The 15,061-nt window shown below is 37.7% G+C and overlaps 3 protein-coding genes across 3 annotated transcripts; 1 reads left to right on the top strand and 2 right to left on the bottom strand.

Annotated features, from left to right (window-relative positions):
• Positions 1-4,235: 4,235 nt before the first annotated feature.
• LOC119988652 (dof zinc finger protein DOF5.3-like) lies at positions 4,236-6,488 on the bottom strand. The gene has a single exon (XM_038833767.1). It carries the CDS (start codon positions 5,724-5,726, stop codon positions 4,788-4,790), a length of 939 nt encoding a protein of 312 aa, XP_038689695.1. The 5' UTR covers positions 5,727-6,488; the 3' UTR covers positions 4,236-4,787.
• A 2,191-nt stretch (positions 6,489-8,679) lies between these two features.
• On the top strand, positions 8,680-9,899 carry LOC119988990 (60S acidic ribosomal protein P3-like). Its single transcript, XM_038834268.1, has 2 exons — positions 8,680-8,992; positions 9,527-9,899. Exons 1-2 carry the CDS (start codon positions 8,795-8,797, stop codon positions 9,683-9,685), a joined length of 357 nt encoding a protein of 118 aa, XP_038690196.1. The 5' UTR covers positions 8,680-8,794; the 3' UTR covers positions 9,686-9,899.
• Positions 9,900-12,117: 2,218 nt separating this feature from the next.
• On the bottom strand, positions 12,118-13,241 carry LOC119988988 (VQ motif-containing protein 4-like). The gene has a single exon (XM_038834266.1). The coding sequence runs from the start codon at positions 13,122-13,124 to the stop codon at positions 12,351-12,353; it is 774 nt and encodes a 257-aa protein (XP_038690194.1). The 5' UTR covers positions 13,125-13,241; the 3' UTR covers positions 12,118-12,350.
• Between the last annotated feature and the right edge of the window lie 1,820 nt (positions 13,242-15,061).

Below are 15,061 nucleotides of genomic sequence, written 5' to 3'. Positions count from 1 at the left end.
CAAATTATGGGTTTTGTAGAGAATGCTACACAATTGATTTTTGGTGATACTAGAAATGCTCAATGTACTATGTGCATGCATATTGTTGGTATTATTATGATGTAATAAGACATTGATTGACTGGTAGTTGGAAGATTTTATCTAGCTAGACAAAAACTATGCCTCAAAATTGCTTTAGCACATATATTAGCTAGCTAGCCAGCTCTGAGCAGTCATTGTCTAGTCCAAACATATATAGACTATAGTCACTGAGAGAGGCAGAAATTTTAGTGGCAGCCAAATTAAATCTAGACATCCTGGCATTGGCCATGAAGTACTGAAGCAAGGAAAGATTCAGGTTATGATTTTGTTGTGTAGTGTGTTGGCTCTACTGTAGTGCAGAATCTCATTATCTATCTTGTCCCTTGCGCAATCCACTAAAAAAAATGATTCTGTGTGCCTATGAAAGAGAGTTTTTTTTTTTTTTTTTTCCTTATACTAGTACCTAGAATGGTTTCAACTGTGAAGAACTTACTGTTAACTTATGGCTCATATTAAGAGAATTATTTAATATCTAAACTCTCTAAGAAATGAGAAGTTGTACAAGAAGGGAGCATATCGTATCAGTTGATATTTTTGTATCGGGATTTATTGTGTTTTCGGATACTTAGGTAATTGGTATAAAAGGGTTAAAACTCTAACCAAATTTTCTATTGGAATTTCTATATTGAAAACAACCATAGACCCCATAGACGTAAGCAAATTGTCAAAACACATAAATCTTGTGTTCTTCTTTCTCTTTATTGTAAGGACTGGTTATCGTTTTCAATCTTATCTTCTTTGTCCTTATGGAACCCTAACCATAGATCGCAATGGATAGGAACCCAAATAATTAAATGTTAGAGGGCTGCGGTGATGATTGAATTAGTGAAAGTAAAGGTGGTGGCCTTGTTTTTCATGTCTACCTATAGCTCGCTATGCATCGCATGCACGTTCTGGTGTTAGTTGGAATGTGTAGCATTAATGTTGTTATTAATATGTCTATTGTCTAGCATGAATGAGTTGGTGGGATGTCAAGAATTATGTTCATAATTGACTCCTTATCATACACGCTGCACTTCACTTGATAACGCTAGCTACTTAAATTAATCCTTCCTTGGTCAAATTATTCAAATTTTATAATATGTATCGGAAAACATACTCGATCCTAAAAAAAACCCCTCCAACCGTTTTGTAGTTACTTGTTGGATCTTGCTGATATTCTTATGGATAGACCATCGAAAAGGTGAGGGATATTTTTGGTATTCTTAAAACATGTATAAGCATCTTCCAGGTTTCCAACAACTTATTTTGGTGATATTTTTGAGGGATGAAGGGACTCTAGAATTCTCCAAAGTCTACAATTCACACTCTAAGAATTACAGAGCCCCCAGATTCTCGTATCAGTCTTCGATAGACTTGGCCTTTCAAGTTACATGTATCGTCTTGTTTAATCCTTTTTTTTGAGTTTAGGGTTCAACGTGTGGTCAACGAAAAACCACGTCAAACCGTCAAAGGCATTCCAAAACACATATTGGGCCTAGCTAGTCTACTTATGGGCTTATAGTCTCTTCAAAATTGAAATGATATGATATGAGGAATCGGCTAGATTACTCTGTCTAGCCCACTTCACAACTAAAATGAAGGCCTAACTTCGAAAATGTTATTCTGGCCCATATGAGAAAGCCCATGCCCGCTCTTCTACAGCTTAAAACTCCCAACACTATGAGATCGTATAGTAGAGTTTAGTAAAAAATAGATGAACTGTGAATTAAACAAATAAATCCTTACTGGGTATATTATAAGGCTATTGACATTAATTGTGCTTATTGACCTTTTGAGATTTTGTCTTCTCTTTAACAGCACCTTTAATCTTTCTTTAATATTCCAGTGACTTTTGGATGCAAATTGCAACAATGCTCATAGATATGTCCATTTTATATTATAATTTGAAGAGTTTGAGAGATTAAAAGAATAAGGAGATGAGAGATCAGAGGTTCGACCCAATCTATTCAATGTATTATTTGTTATGTGGTCTCAAATGCCGCACGGTTGGAAGTGGGTTCATGCTTATAAACCAGACTAATTGGTATTCACCAAGTAGCTAGTGTGAGACTTTTTTTATGTCTTAACACTCTTTTTGTACTTGTGGATTTAGTTATGCAAAATTTGGACTATATGGGTTAGGGTCATTCTTGAGATATCCCTCACCTTTTAGATGATTTATTCATAAGAATATTCGAAAGGTCCAACAAGTAACTACAAAACGGGTGGAGGGGTTTTTTTTAAGATCGAGTATGTTTTCCGATACCATGTTATAAAATTTGAATAATTTGAAAAGAAGGAAGATGAGAGAGGTCTAGTCCAACTAAAGTATGATATGCTCTAGGTCTAAGACGTGCACGATTTTTTTTAGACGCATTTCCAGTGATTGAAAGTAAGCTTATGCTTATAAACCGCACCCTTGATACTTATCAAAGTTATGTGTGACGTTTTATGTCCTTTATTTTTGTCGCCTTTGTTTAACATAAGAAAAAAATAATAATACTGCGGACAAGAGTTGTGGACTCAACCACGCTAATTTTGGCGCTGACCACGCCGTAGAAAGTGAGAGTCCAGAATTATGTTGTTTAAAGTAAAGAATAATATGTTAATTCAACTAATCTACATCTGAAGGTTCTTAAATCCACCAACTACACTATAATTATTAATCTAGTAGTATATATTATATTACTAATTAAAGCTAGTCTAACCAAATCATTTTCTGATGTACCAAACAGAAGAGGACAAGTAGCCCAAGTACGATGACTATACCATGGCCATTCATGACAAATTATTTATTTGATCGGTGATATAACACAACGTACCCATGCACACACACATACATATATATATATATATCCTCCACTAGCTAAAGGTCTTTTAGGGGTCAGGGTCATATTATGCCATCCTTCGATAACAAGCAACCCCAAAGTATATTGTGAATGTCTTGTGAGGTTCAATTATGACGTTCGGTCAAATCTAGCGACCTTTTTTTCTGTATTTTCTATCTTTCTCCACGTATAAATGCCTTTGTGGATAATGTTTGTTTTCTTTTTATGAACCAAGAAGATTAATTCAACTAGATATCTCGCATTACCTTCTTTGCGATAATAATACTCTTTAATTTTAAAATGTAAATTTCATTATAGAAACATGCAAAGAAACCTTGTAACTATACATGCAACTAGCTAGCTTCATACATCATGTATAGTGCGTTTGAAGACAAAATTTCCAGCTTACTTGTGAGTTGAAAGACCAAATGATGGAACAAATTGGGGTCTTTTTGATTCCCTACCGACTACCGAATACCGATTAGATGTTTTTGACATAAAGTGGTACCACCACTTCCACTTGGAGTACCAGGCCGCATGATCGATGTTGCTGCATTTCAAAAGAACCACAGAAGCTAGGACCTACATAAACTCAACATCACACTGATCAATATAGCTACATAATCACACATAATATATATATACATATACATGTGGTAGTAAAGATGGACACTGGAATATTGTTGCTTCATGGACTTGGAAACTCATCAATCATGCATGGTCTACTACTCAAAACACTTTATTTTCTTTTTCTTTTCTTTTTTTGTAATGGAACCAGCAGTAGTCCAACCACCAATCCCCTTGAGAAAGTGTGGATGATTGACCCGTCTTCCTATATATGTAGTGGAAGGGTTTCAATTTGTAATAATGATCGAATATGTCATAATAATATATACACAATTGAGGAGTACTGAAGAAGAAGTGATGGGACTTGGGAGGCATCCCAAGAAGGTTTGTATATGCTTTTAATCGGGAATCACATCTCAAACATATATTTATGTCCAATAATTTACTGTAGGCGTGGGACATTTTTAGTTCCAATAGTGCTTTGGGAGCAAGTGGAACACATCAACCAAAAACCATTTATTATTGAAGCTCCTCCCATGCACGTGTTTTTCATGCCATGAATGCTAACGACCATGCAGGTCAAAACCCAGAAATTAAGCCACATTTTTTTTTTTTTTTTGTATTGGTAATAAACACATGACAAAATGCCTCTAATTAGTGTCATTTGGATCTTCAATACAAGTGTACAACCAAACCAATTCACAAAAGGTAAATTTGAAGAGAAAAAAAGAGTGATAAGAGTTGGGTGTACTGTATGTATCATAAAAAAGTGAAACCTTAAAAGCATTTAGAAGTTTTATTAAAGTGATTTATTAAAGCATATCTCAGTGTCTTTAGTCATCCACATGCAAAACAGACAGCACCAGAACAAACCATCTTCTCTTCTCCAACAACTTTGACAAAACACATCAGCTCCACCACATCATGCACTCTTTGCCTCTATCTCCATCCTCTTTTTTGGCTCTCAAAAACACTAATTAACAGAAAAGATAAATGCACTTCTACCCGATTAAAGTAGAGATAAGGCAATCAAACCAGAGCTCACTACATATATATCTTAGCTCAAAAGTTCAAACAACTTGAGCAAAACCCAGGAAGTCATGATCTCTACATGTAAGCACAATGACAGTATAGAAATCTGTCCATTTCTGCATGAACTGTACAGTCTGTACTGTGTCCCCCAACCCATGAAAACAAATAAAGAAAAACACTTTGAAACCATTAAAAGGGAAAAAAAAAAAGATTTGAAGTTATTCAATGTTTTGTTATGTACATAAAGCCAAAATATTTCATGGAGTCATGCTATGTTGGGAACTTAAAGAAGACAGATTATGGTGGAGCACCATAACCCGGAAGATGAGGCCACTGATTGGGATTCACAGAAGTACTGGAGCTTCCAGCAGTAGTGGTGGTATTCTTACTGTTGCTTCCAGTGCTGGTACTGACAGTACTCCACATAGTTGTATCAGAGACATTGGGGTTAGTATTGTTGATGAAATTCTGGTGCCAATTGTGCTGAGAAGAGCTTGAAGAACCAGGGCGGCTTGATTGTATCATCAAGCTTTCTTGTTGATCGGATGGAAACATGAGACCTGAAGTACTCTTATCTCTATCAGCACCCATTTGATAAAACTGTCTCTGCTGATTAAGTTGCTGGTTTGACCCAAAAGAAGGCACATTGATATTGACATTGAAACCCTGCAGCAGACCCAAATTTGAAGAACCACCCAAATCCCCACCGCCACCAAGACTCACAGGCTGATTAAAAGGTCGTGGTGGTTGGAGAGACTGAATTGCTGCTAAAGAAGACAAGAACCTACCTCCTTGATAATATGATTCCATTGAAGGCACACCAGATTCTTTAGTCCTCATAACAGCAGGACTAGAACTAATAGCTGAATTGGCAATGCCCATAGTTCGCGGGGCTGTGAAATTCTGAGGTGGATTTGGCTGATTAGGCTGAGAGCTAGAATTCTCACCAGATGATGTCGTTTTTCGCTTTCCCTTCCGGGGACCGCCTCCTACGGGCACATTTCTCAGGGTTCCACCCTGAGTCCAGTACCTTCTACAAGTCTTGCAGAAGTAACGAGGCTGAGAGAGACTGTAATTGTTGTAGTAACAGAATTTTGTATTCAAGGATTCGCAACGAGGACATTGTTGAGGGTGTGGTGAAGGCGGCTGTTGTTGATCTCCTTGAAGTGGTTTCGACGTCTGATTCTGCCTCATCTCTTCACTCCCTCCACCATCCCCTCTCTCACTCTGCATCATCTCTTTCTCCTTTTCACCCCAAAAATTCAATCTTTATAATGGGTTTGATTTCTATTGAATTGGGTTTCCTTTATATTGGTTTAGGGGGTTGGTACACAGCATGCAAGCGTTTCAGATAGGGGGTTTGAATGAGCTCAACGTGTCCTTCAGTGGGTCTTGAGAATCTACACAAAATCGCAAAACCAGGGCCACTCTTAATCTGGTTCATGCCCAAACAATGGTCTCCTGAATCCCAGATGATCAGAAAATTAAAAACTCAAATCTCCTCTTTAAAAAACTCTCACAGGATTTTCAACAAACACTTTGTCATCTTGCAGCATTAAGTTTAGATTGGAACCAAAACTAGAGACAGATTGCCACCTGCCAGAGAGGGGTACGGGTTTTGTCAAATTGCAAAGTTCCCACAGACGGACAGGGTTTCAGGGTAATAGATTATGTTCTCTACAGAGACCGTAGAGAAAAATACGCATAATCCACAACAACTGGCACTCCATTTGTATGTTCACAAAACAACAATAAAGCACAGGACAAAAGGAGACCTAAAAGAAGACAGTTCGTTGGCTAAGGCGTCGGAGGAGGAGAGTGCCGTGATGGCTTCGACTGTGGTGGTTTAATTGGGGGATGTTGTGGTGGCTGTGTCAGAGTTAAGCAACCTCGCTCTCCCTCTCTCTCATTCCACTTTCATTTGACGTTTTTCTCTCTCTGGACGCTTAGAAGGGCAGTTTGGAGAAATGAAAAACACAGGTGGAGGAGTTGAGTGGCACGTGGCCCGAGCAACACGTAACGGCAGAAAAGGGGTGGGGGGGGGGGGGGGGGGGGGGTGACGTTGAGATCCGTTAGGAGTTGCAACTGCTCCCATTAGCACAAACGCTAAAACGTTATATTATTGTTGGTGGTGGATGGGTTGGGGTCCGGGGGAGAATAAGATATGATGCCTTCCATGAAAATGACGACCCATTGCGCCAACCAATTCTCCATCGTCCTTGTTTGAACATGCTCTTATTACCACCATGATTGCCAAACTTATTTTGCTTCCCAGTCGACTGTTCCTAGCTCCAAGACTAGTTGGTGTATTATAGATTTTTAGTCTTCCTCGTTTCTCTCCACCCTACGAGCTATGTGTATCATGGGATGGGGCTCAAATTCTTTACTTCAATACTCTCAAAAAATATATTAAATCATAAATTAAAATGTGTTATATTGAGTATTTTGGTATTGGTGACCGGGAAGGCCCCAGTCTAACGTTCGCTTTCTGACCCCTGAGTCAGGTTTAAACCTGGAATGGTCACCTCGTGAGCCAATTTAGTCTTGAGCCGAAGTTCAGTGCGCAAGTAAGATTGGGTCGATACGCATAATAGAGCTATTAATCCCTCCCAGGAAGCAGGCACATGACATCGGCCCTTGCGACAACCATTTTTGTGATGAAAAATCCCGTCGCAAAAGAACTATTTTCTTACAGTGCAAAGAATTACGTCCCACCTGTTCGAACACCCGGCCAGAGAGATCTTTCGCCATTAAGTCCGATGATATAACCACTAGGCTAATGCTAAGTTGTTTTCTAAACGCTATACGCACACTAAATTTTAATCCTAAACACTAACTCCTAACTTCTAAACTCTAATATTGCATTTTCAAAGGAAAAAAAAATCATTATTTAACATGATATTTAGGAGAAAATTGGAGCAAAGAATTGAAACCCCATCCACGTTCATGGATGGGCCTTCACCCAAACAATATGGCCCAACCTTCGGCCTGGAACAGGTTAGCCAATAGCAAGCCATCTTGGACTAAATTGACAGATACATTAAAACCCACGGGATTAATTCGCACGACAGATTGTCTGAACATTGAATCCCTTTGATAGAGATATAATGGGGAAAAATAAGTACCGAGTGTCAAATAAGATGTCTGGTTACCATGCTTATAAAACCGACGCGAGTTTATATTTGATAATTTTACAATATGAAAATGACATGTAAAACATTAAAAGCTTGGATGTTCTTGGGTTCAATGCTTTCGTACAAATATTAGGTTTATAAAGACAATATCTATATTGTATTTCTCCAATGTGGGATTCTCATACACACATTTATTGCACTTTGTTCTTCATGATTAACATGGTTATTTTGAAGTCAATTTTCATTCAACCAAAAAATGGTTTTGGACCATATTAAACTACAAACTCTTCTCTTCATATTGAAGATTAAGACCCATCATTTATCATTCAATGGCTCTCATTAATTAGTCATTAAATTTAGATCATATTATGGTTGACCATCATTTTTCCAACAATATTGACTATTTGACTATCGAAAATGACATGTAGCCCATCAGTTTAGTAGCTCATGGGAGTCCAACAGGTTTATTCCATTGATTTAATCAATGAAATAGTTTTATTTCACTCTTTATCCCAAAATTCATTGTGCAAAATTTATTATTTTAATATAAATTTCATTGTTTTTTAAAACATAATTCTAGAAATCATTGTTTTAGTAATTAATCTATTTTTTTAAATTCTATTAAAAAAACAATGAAATTAAAATCCACCCGATAAAACTTATCGACAATGGATATTTTTAGAAAGAGTTTTATGCGTTGATTCGGAATATGTAATTTTTTTTAAATCTAACATGTATTTTGAGAGTTAAAACGTTTTAAACCTTCGTTTAAGAGAATTGAGCTGTCATAAGCTATCATTATATGGGCTACTATTTGACTATTTCTTTTCTTCAAAGATATTTTACTATTAAAATAAAATGAACAAAATTAAAGATAAAATCATTAAATGATTAAATGAAGCAACTGGGAAGAACCAACATGGCGGGCTAGGCCCAACTCTATCAGCAATCAGTTGGAATTAAAGCCCATTTTTTTTTGTAAATAACCAACACAGGCGGGCTAGGCCCAGGTCCATCAGGACACAAATGGAATTAAAAGACCATAGGGCAATTACCGTTTTTTTCAAATCGACAACTAGGGTTTCGGGTTTCCACGATCAAATCTTCGTCGCTCTCTCGTCATATTGAGGTTGGGGTTAGGGTTTTCAGCCGAGAAACAAAAGAGAGAGAATGGGAGTTTACACTTTCGTGTGCAGAAGCTCAGGGGACGAGTGGACTGGGAAGCAGCTCTCCGGGGATCTCGAGGCCTCGGCTCCCTCCACCTACGATCTCCAAAGGAAGCTCGTCCAGACTGCCCTTTCCGTGGACTCCTCCAGCGGCGTCAGTACTTCTTTCTCAATCATCACTCCTTCCTCCGGCGTCTTCCAGGTCTATTATCTTTTCTCGATTCTTAATAATCTAATATACTCTTTTTACATGTAACGTTTGGAACTTGGATTGATTTCTTTACCTGATCATATCTGATTTGCGGATTTATTTGATGTATTCGCTGTTTCTGTGAATAGTGAGGAGTGTGAGATTTTGTTTTGCTTTCTTTCTGATTTACGTGGACCTATTGGGAGCTAAGGTGGAATCGTAGATCAGATTTTGTTTCATATATCTCTTTAACTAAAATTTTGCTATTGTATTTAATTACGTTGCTGAATTTGACAGCAATTGCCAATTAATGGTAAAAAAGTTGTCAAGCTTTTGCTTTTTGGAGCTTAAACATCAATCAATAATTGACCAGCAAAAGAAATTGGTGTTATCCATTGTGTTCGAGTATTTCTGTGGAATCTCTTTTATAATTAACAATGCTGCTGGAAAGCATCTGCTGTTCTTAATCATTGCTTACCGCTGAAGAAAATCATGGGTCTTCAGTTAATTTGGTATGCAATCTGAAGTTCACTATGTTTCTCACAGGTTGTTATCGGTGGTTCTGCTGTTGGTGGTGCAGTAGCTGCAACAGCAGCTCCAGGAGGTGGCTCAGCTCCTGCTGCTGAAGAGAAGAAGGAAGAGGAGAAGAAGCCAGAAAAGGAGGAGAGCGAGGACGAAGATATGGGATTCTCTCTGTTTGATTAGAGCCCCATCTTTGTTGCTTTGAGTTGGCTATTATATTTTCCTGCACAGTTACCTATTTTATTTTGAGAGGCTACTCCTACTATTAGTTGAAATTATTACCACAACCGTCCAATTTTATCTACTGTCATGACTTCTCTACATCACCACTCATCAGTAGAAAATGCCTCCAAATGTGCAGAATTTAGGAATTTTAACTGATGTGCATCTTCAAAGATGAGCAGAGTTTCATTTTCTTTCCATGAATAAGCATTACGATAACAAGTTAGCTTTGATTTTACAGGCACAAACACTTGTCATCACTCCCTCGAAACCGTATTGCCCTCCTCTTCCCCTTCTTCCTATCAGGAAGGGCAAGGAGACAATATAAGTAAATAACAAATTGCCAATGCAGAGCCTTCCAAGAACAATAATTATCTGACAAAAATTGGCAGAAAAGTCTAAAATGAACGTAAAACACAATAACATTCATTGGATCAAGAACAACAAATTGCCTCTTTATGACACCAAACCACCAAAGTCAATTGGAATAAAAGGTCCCAATGAATGTGTACATCCAGGACAAGGGGGGCTGGAAGGAATCCCTCGTTGAGGTCCAACTTTGCGGCTGAACTGATACTCGGAGGGTCAGGAGAGCTCAATTCAGTCAATAATTTGGTTTGTACTAATCACAGTAGACAAACCAACATTTAAATTTCAAACTTGCTGGGGTCCCCATATCTTCAAATCTCTTGATCCACTCTCAAGTTTCAACAAGACATCGCCATCCGTCCTCCAGTAGTAGGGCCTTTGCCCTTTCACTCCAATAACCCCCCATCTCTGGACCATATGTCTATAATCTTTTCAGCAAATACATGCCTTTCTTATTCAACTTCTGTTTGTGAGGATAAAAGTCCGCATTTTTTTTAATAAGATGAAAGGTTTGATTCAACTGCAGCCATTTGTACATGTAAAGTTTTCCATCAACCTTCACCAACAGAGTCTTAAAGCTTAAGAATCATAGTATAATAAATAGAGTCTTAAAGCTTATCCAACCATTTTTTAGGTTAGTCTCAATAGTTGGTGGTAGTACATTATTCCATTCAAAGCAAAAACCCCCCACAAAGTGGAATGGAGACTAACACAAACGAAACTGTGGCTTCCGGCATGAAATGTGTAAAAGATGCAGCAAATGAAACAATGAGATTCAGGAGACTATGGAGGAAGGAAGATAGGAAGATGACATGATCATGATTGGCAAGAAAAGACCAATGAGGTCTTCAAACAGTGAACATGAAGGTTTCAAATTTTGCAATTAATGGTCCATCAACAATGGGATGCTAAGGGTCTACAAAACAATTTGATATTCCAAGAAACAAACAAACAAAGAAAGGCAAAAGAAAACAAAATAAAGTGTGACCACCCCCCACCACCATTGTCTAAAGGCTTTTCCCCACTCCTCTGCTTTTCTTTTCTTTACTTTTCCTTCATCATCACAAGTCCCACAAACCCTACCACCTCCACCTTTCTCACGTTTCCATTCACTACAGTCTCTGATCAATCCTGAGTCAAAAAGTAGACTTAAAAACAAGGCTAGCTCAGAAGATAGAGAAACTACCTCTGCATGATTGCTTTTACAGCAATTCAAGTCTATGTTTCTATCAAGTACCCCCTGGCTCAGGGAAACTCAAATGGGTCACATTGCTCTCTCTTTCTTTTTCCACCATTTTCTTTCCAATTTCTGGGGCCACATAAAAGAAAATCTCCAGTGGCTACAATTGAACAATCTGGTCACCAAGGCTACCAAAATTTATTGCTTTCTTGTTGACTCTAACTAGATCTCTCAACATCATAAAAAACTTAAATAGTAACCATCAATGAAAATGGCAATAGCTCACATGCACAAGCTATCTTTCTATTCTAACCTATGAGGCGTAGATCCAACTTCCAAATCCAACTCAAAGTCTACCATTACAGTACTAGTTGTGAAAAAGTGCCTACACCAACACCAATGACATAGTAGTAGAAGTGTATTAACAAAACCCAAAGAGTGCTTAAAATCCAAGCAGGTAGAATGGTTGCCTCTCTTGGCATCTTCCTCCCACTTAGCACAACAATAACAAAAGGAGCAAGATTCCTTGCCCATTTATCAACTCTTTTTTTGATAGCTAGCCCCAAAGCTGCTTTTGACATTCTACTCAAAACTTTCCAAACTTTTCCCTTTCCTCTCTTCCCTGTTTATCTGCACTTCTTACTTCTTACAGTCTTTTATTAATTTCTAAAAGTAATGAAACTGAATAGAGCTCAATCATTCATTTCTGCATTTATTGATACACCAGGAAAAAGTAGCGAAAGATGAGTCATTTGACTCAACCTATGCAACCTATGGTGATCCATGAATAACAGAATTGCAAAGTAAGAAATCGAAAATTCACTCAATATAGACATCCAACCCATCAAGCCAAACAAAAGCTAGCATCACATTGATAAATACCACAATTGAATTAGAAGAGAAGATCAGAACCCAAACTATACAATTGAAGCAAGATTCTCTCATTCTGCTCAATTATCCAACATTACAGGCTTGTCCTCGCTTTTCCATCTCAAATTCTCTATAAATGGCAATAATATTTTTTTAAAATTAAAAAAGTTACAAGGAAAAGAAAATAAAACATTATTCTTGATTTTTTTAATTAGTAGAACCTGAAACTCTGGGAGACGTCTCCGGAAAAAGAGGCAAAAGCCTCGGCTCCGATCCTTGCGGCGTGGTTGCGGGCGACCGATGCAAGTAAAAGCCCTTCTCCTTAATGGTTTTCTCCTCTGCCTCAGCATCTAATTTCACATTATTCGCGTTAGTACAGTTATAATTCACAAATCCAGAGCGGTCGAACGGGTCGGGTATCAACGGCGTAACCGGGCTGAGTGCCAGAGCAGGGAAATTAAGAATACTAGGAGATAGGATCTCGGGTTTTCGGGGGGAGAACCCAGAGTTATTCGGGTTAAAGAACGGGTTAAGGGGGCTAATATTGAAGTTTTTCAGGGAATTTCTTCGCTCGTAAAGCTTGAACCCAGATTGCTGCTTCTTGGGTGTAGATTTGATGGGAGGGATATTGTGGGTGTGGTTTCTAGGAGACGGGTCGGATTTGTGTTGGGTATTAGACGCGGGTTTGGAGCTGGCAATCTTGGCGGTCTCAGAAGAACCAGTGAGCATTTGGACGACATGTTTGAAGTTAGTGGTATCGGCCTGGACGAAAGTAGTCGGGTAAGGATTGGCTGATTCGGATCTGGTTATGGGTCTCGGTGAAGGCGGCGGCGGGGTTAGATTGTTATTATGAATCTGCTGGATCCCGTGAGTGAGGCTGTTTGTGTTGCTGCTGCTGCTGCTGCTGGTTGTGCTGTGACTTGTTGGGGATGGAAGCAGAGAGGGGTATGGTTTCTCATGGTTTCTTGGTGAGGTTTTCATTGTTGGGTCTGCAGTATTGAATCTGTGCACTGCAGTCTCCACACACGCAGAGAGAGGGAGAGAGATGGATTGTGGAGAGTGGGAGAGCAATGACGACTTTGTAATAGTTTGGTTTGGGTTTGGTAAGAAATAAGAAATGTTTTGGGGAGACTTTTCGTGGGTTGGACGCTCGAGTCTATGTTGACCCAATGCAATGTAATTTACTTTCTAATTTATATTTACGGTTCTTTATGAAATTATTGGTGGATTATTATTTTGGATTTTGCAATATTTATTAAATTTCGATGATTACGATGCTCATAAAAGTTGCATAACAATGTAACTTATCTTTTTTAAGGTATAGAGGGTTTGTCATTGATAGAGACTTTCATTGTGAATGAAATAACTTTGACTCGATAATATTTGTTGAAAATGTCTTAAATCTCTTTTTTTTTTTTTTTGGTTCAATGAACTTTGGTTGGCTTAGTTACAACTTTAGCCGTCTCCTCTCTATAGAGTTTCTCTCAATCAAAGTTTCTCTCGTCCGTCGTAAACCTCTTATAGTGTATGTGTAATTTTAGTTTTGCTAGTTTGTAAATCTATTCTATAATCTATGTTATGTTCAGTAAGAAATACGTAAAGTTTCTTCATCACAGCTTTTTTTAAGAAGATAAAATATGGTTATTCACATCCATATGTCGTGGATTCTTCACAACACCATTTATACTAGTGTGTTTCAATGACAAATATTTAGTGCATAATGATGAGGCTCCTAGATCTAGTGGAGATATGTCTTTCTTGATAAAGAGGAAACCAAAAATCTTGATCAAATTTGTGTGTGTTGTCTTTAATTTTATTTGTGTTTAGTCTGTCTAAATTTATCACCGGACAGAGTTATTCGAGTATATCTCGGTGTTGTCTGCTATTAGTCCGGTGGTGTTTGTTATTCGACTTTTATAATTCCTCTATTAGGATTTGTAAATTTTTATGCTACTAATGTGGCGCTAAATATAATATTCGTTATTATAGAAAAAAGTTTTGGGTTTAAACATTTTTCAAAAAAACCTTTGGTGGTGCCCTTGTTCACGAAATCATTACTTTAATATTTATCCTGAATTTTAAATCCCTAATTTATTGAGCCGTATAAGAAAAATAATTGACAAATTCAATGGAAAGCAAATGACACGCACCTAATAAAGAGAGTAAGGATTAGAGCAAGACGAAAAGTTCAAGCGTCAAAGATAGTGTTGGCTTGATAGTGATAAGATACATGATATTTTTCCATGAGGTTCAATAATCCTCCGATATATGAATTCATACATGAATTTTTTACATGTTTAATTGATATGGTAGTTTATGGGCTAGTACGTAGACTCGATAAGTTTTCCCAATACATAAGGAGTCATTGCCGATCTGCCGTATGAAAAAAAAAAAATCAAAGTGGTAACATGGCATGAGAGAAATGTGGAATTTCAAACAAAATGGGGTGGGGTAGTGAGTGTGACATGAGAGGAACAGGGAAAGAGAAACATTATCAAAATTTGTTTCAATATTTGCCATTGACTTAAGGGGGGGCCTTGTGTCCCTCGCTATATGGTAAGGTCACCCTCTACGGTACAACTCATGACAAACTTATAATAACAGTTATAGGGGTAAGTATGGATTTAACACTTGTATTTTATAAAAAGGATCGATTAAATCCATATATTTTGTTTTGGGCTAAACAAACCCCAACACTTTCAATAATGGTCTCTATTACCCTTTCATAGCAACAGAAGTTAAATATTGATTATGTGGCACCAATTATCTTATGTGCCATTTTAAAAAACAAGGAAAAAAAACTCGTAAATGAGAGGTCGCCCACATCTAGGAAGTCCAAAATCAAGGTTTCGATTTTTAATATAATAGAGGTTTTGTTTATTAGTATTTGGGTTTCGATTTACGACTGTGTTTAGGTT

The sequence above is a fragment of the Tripterygium wilfordii genome, chromosome 21 (assembly GCF_013401445.1).
Source record: "Tripterygium wilfordii isolate XIE 37 chromosome 21, ASM1340144v1, whole genome shotgun sequence".
NCBI classification, from domain to species: Eukaryota; Viridiplantae; Streptophyta; class Magnoliopsida; order Celastrales; family Celastraceae; genus Tripterygium; species Tripterygium wilfordii.
Note: the sequence above shows the minus strand (reverse complement) of the source record. Positions and strands in the feature narration are given on the sequence as shown.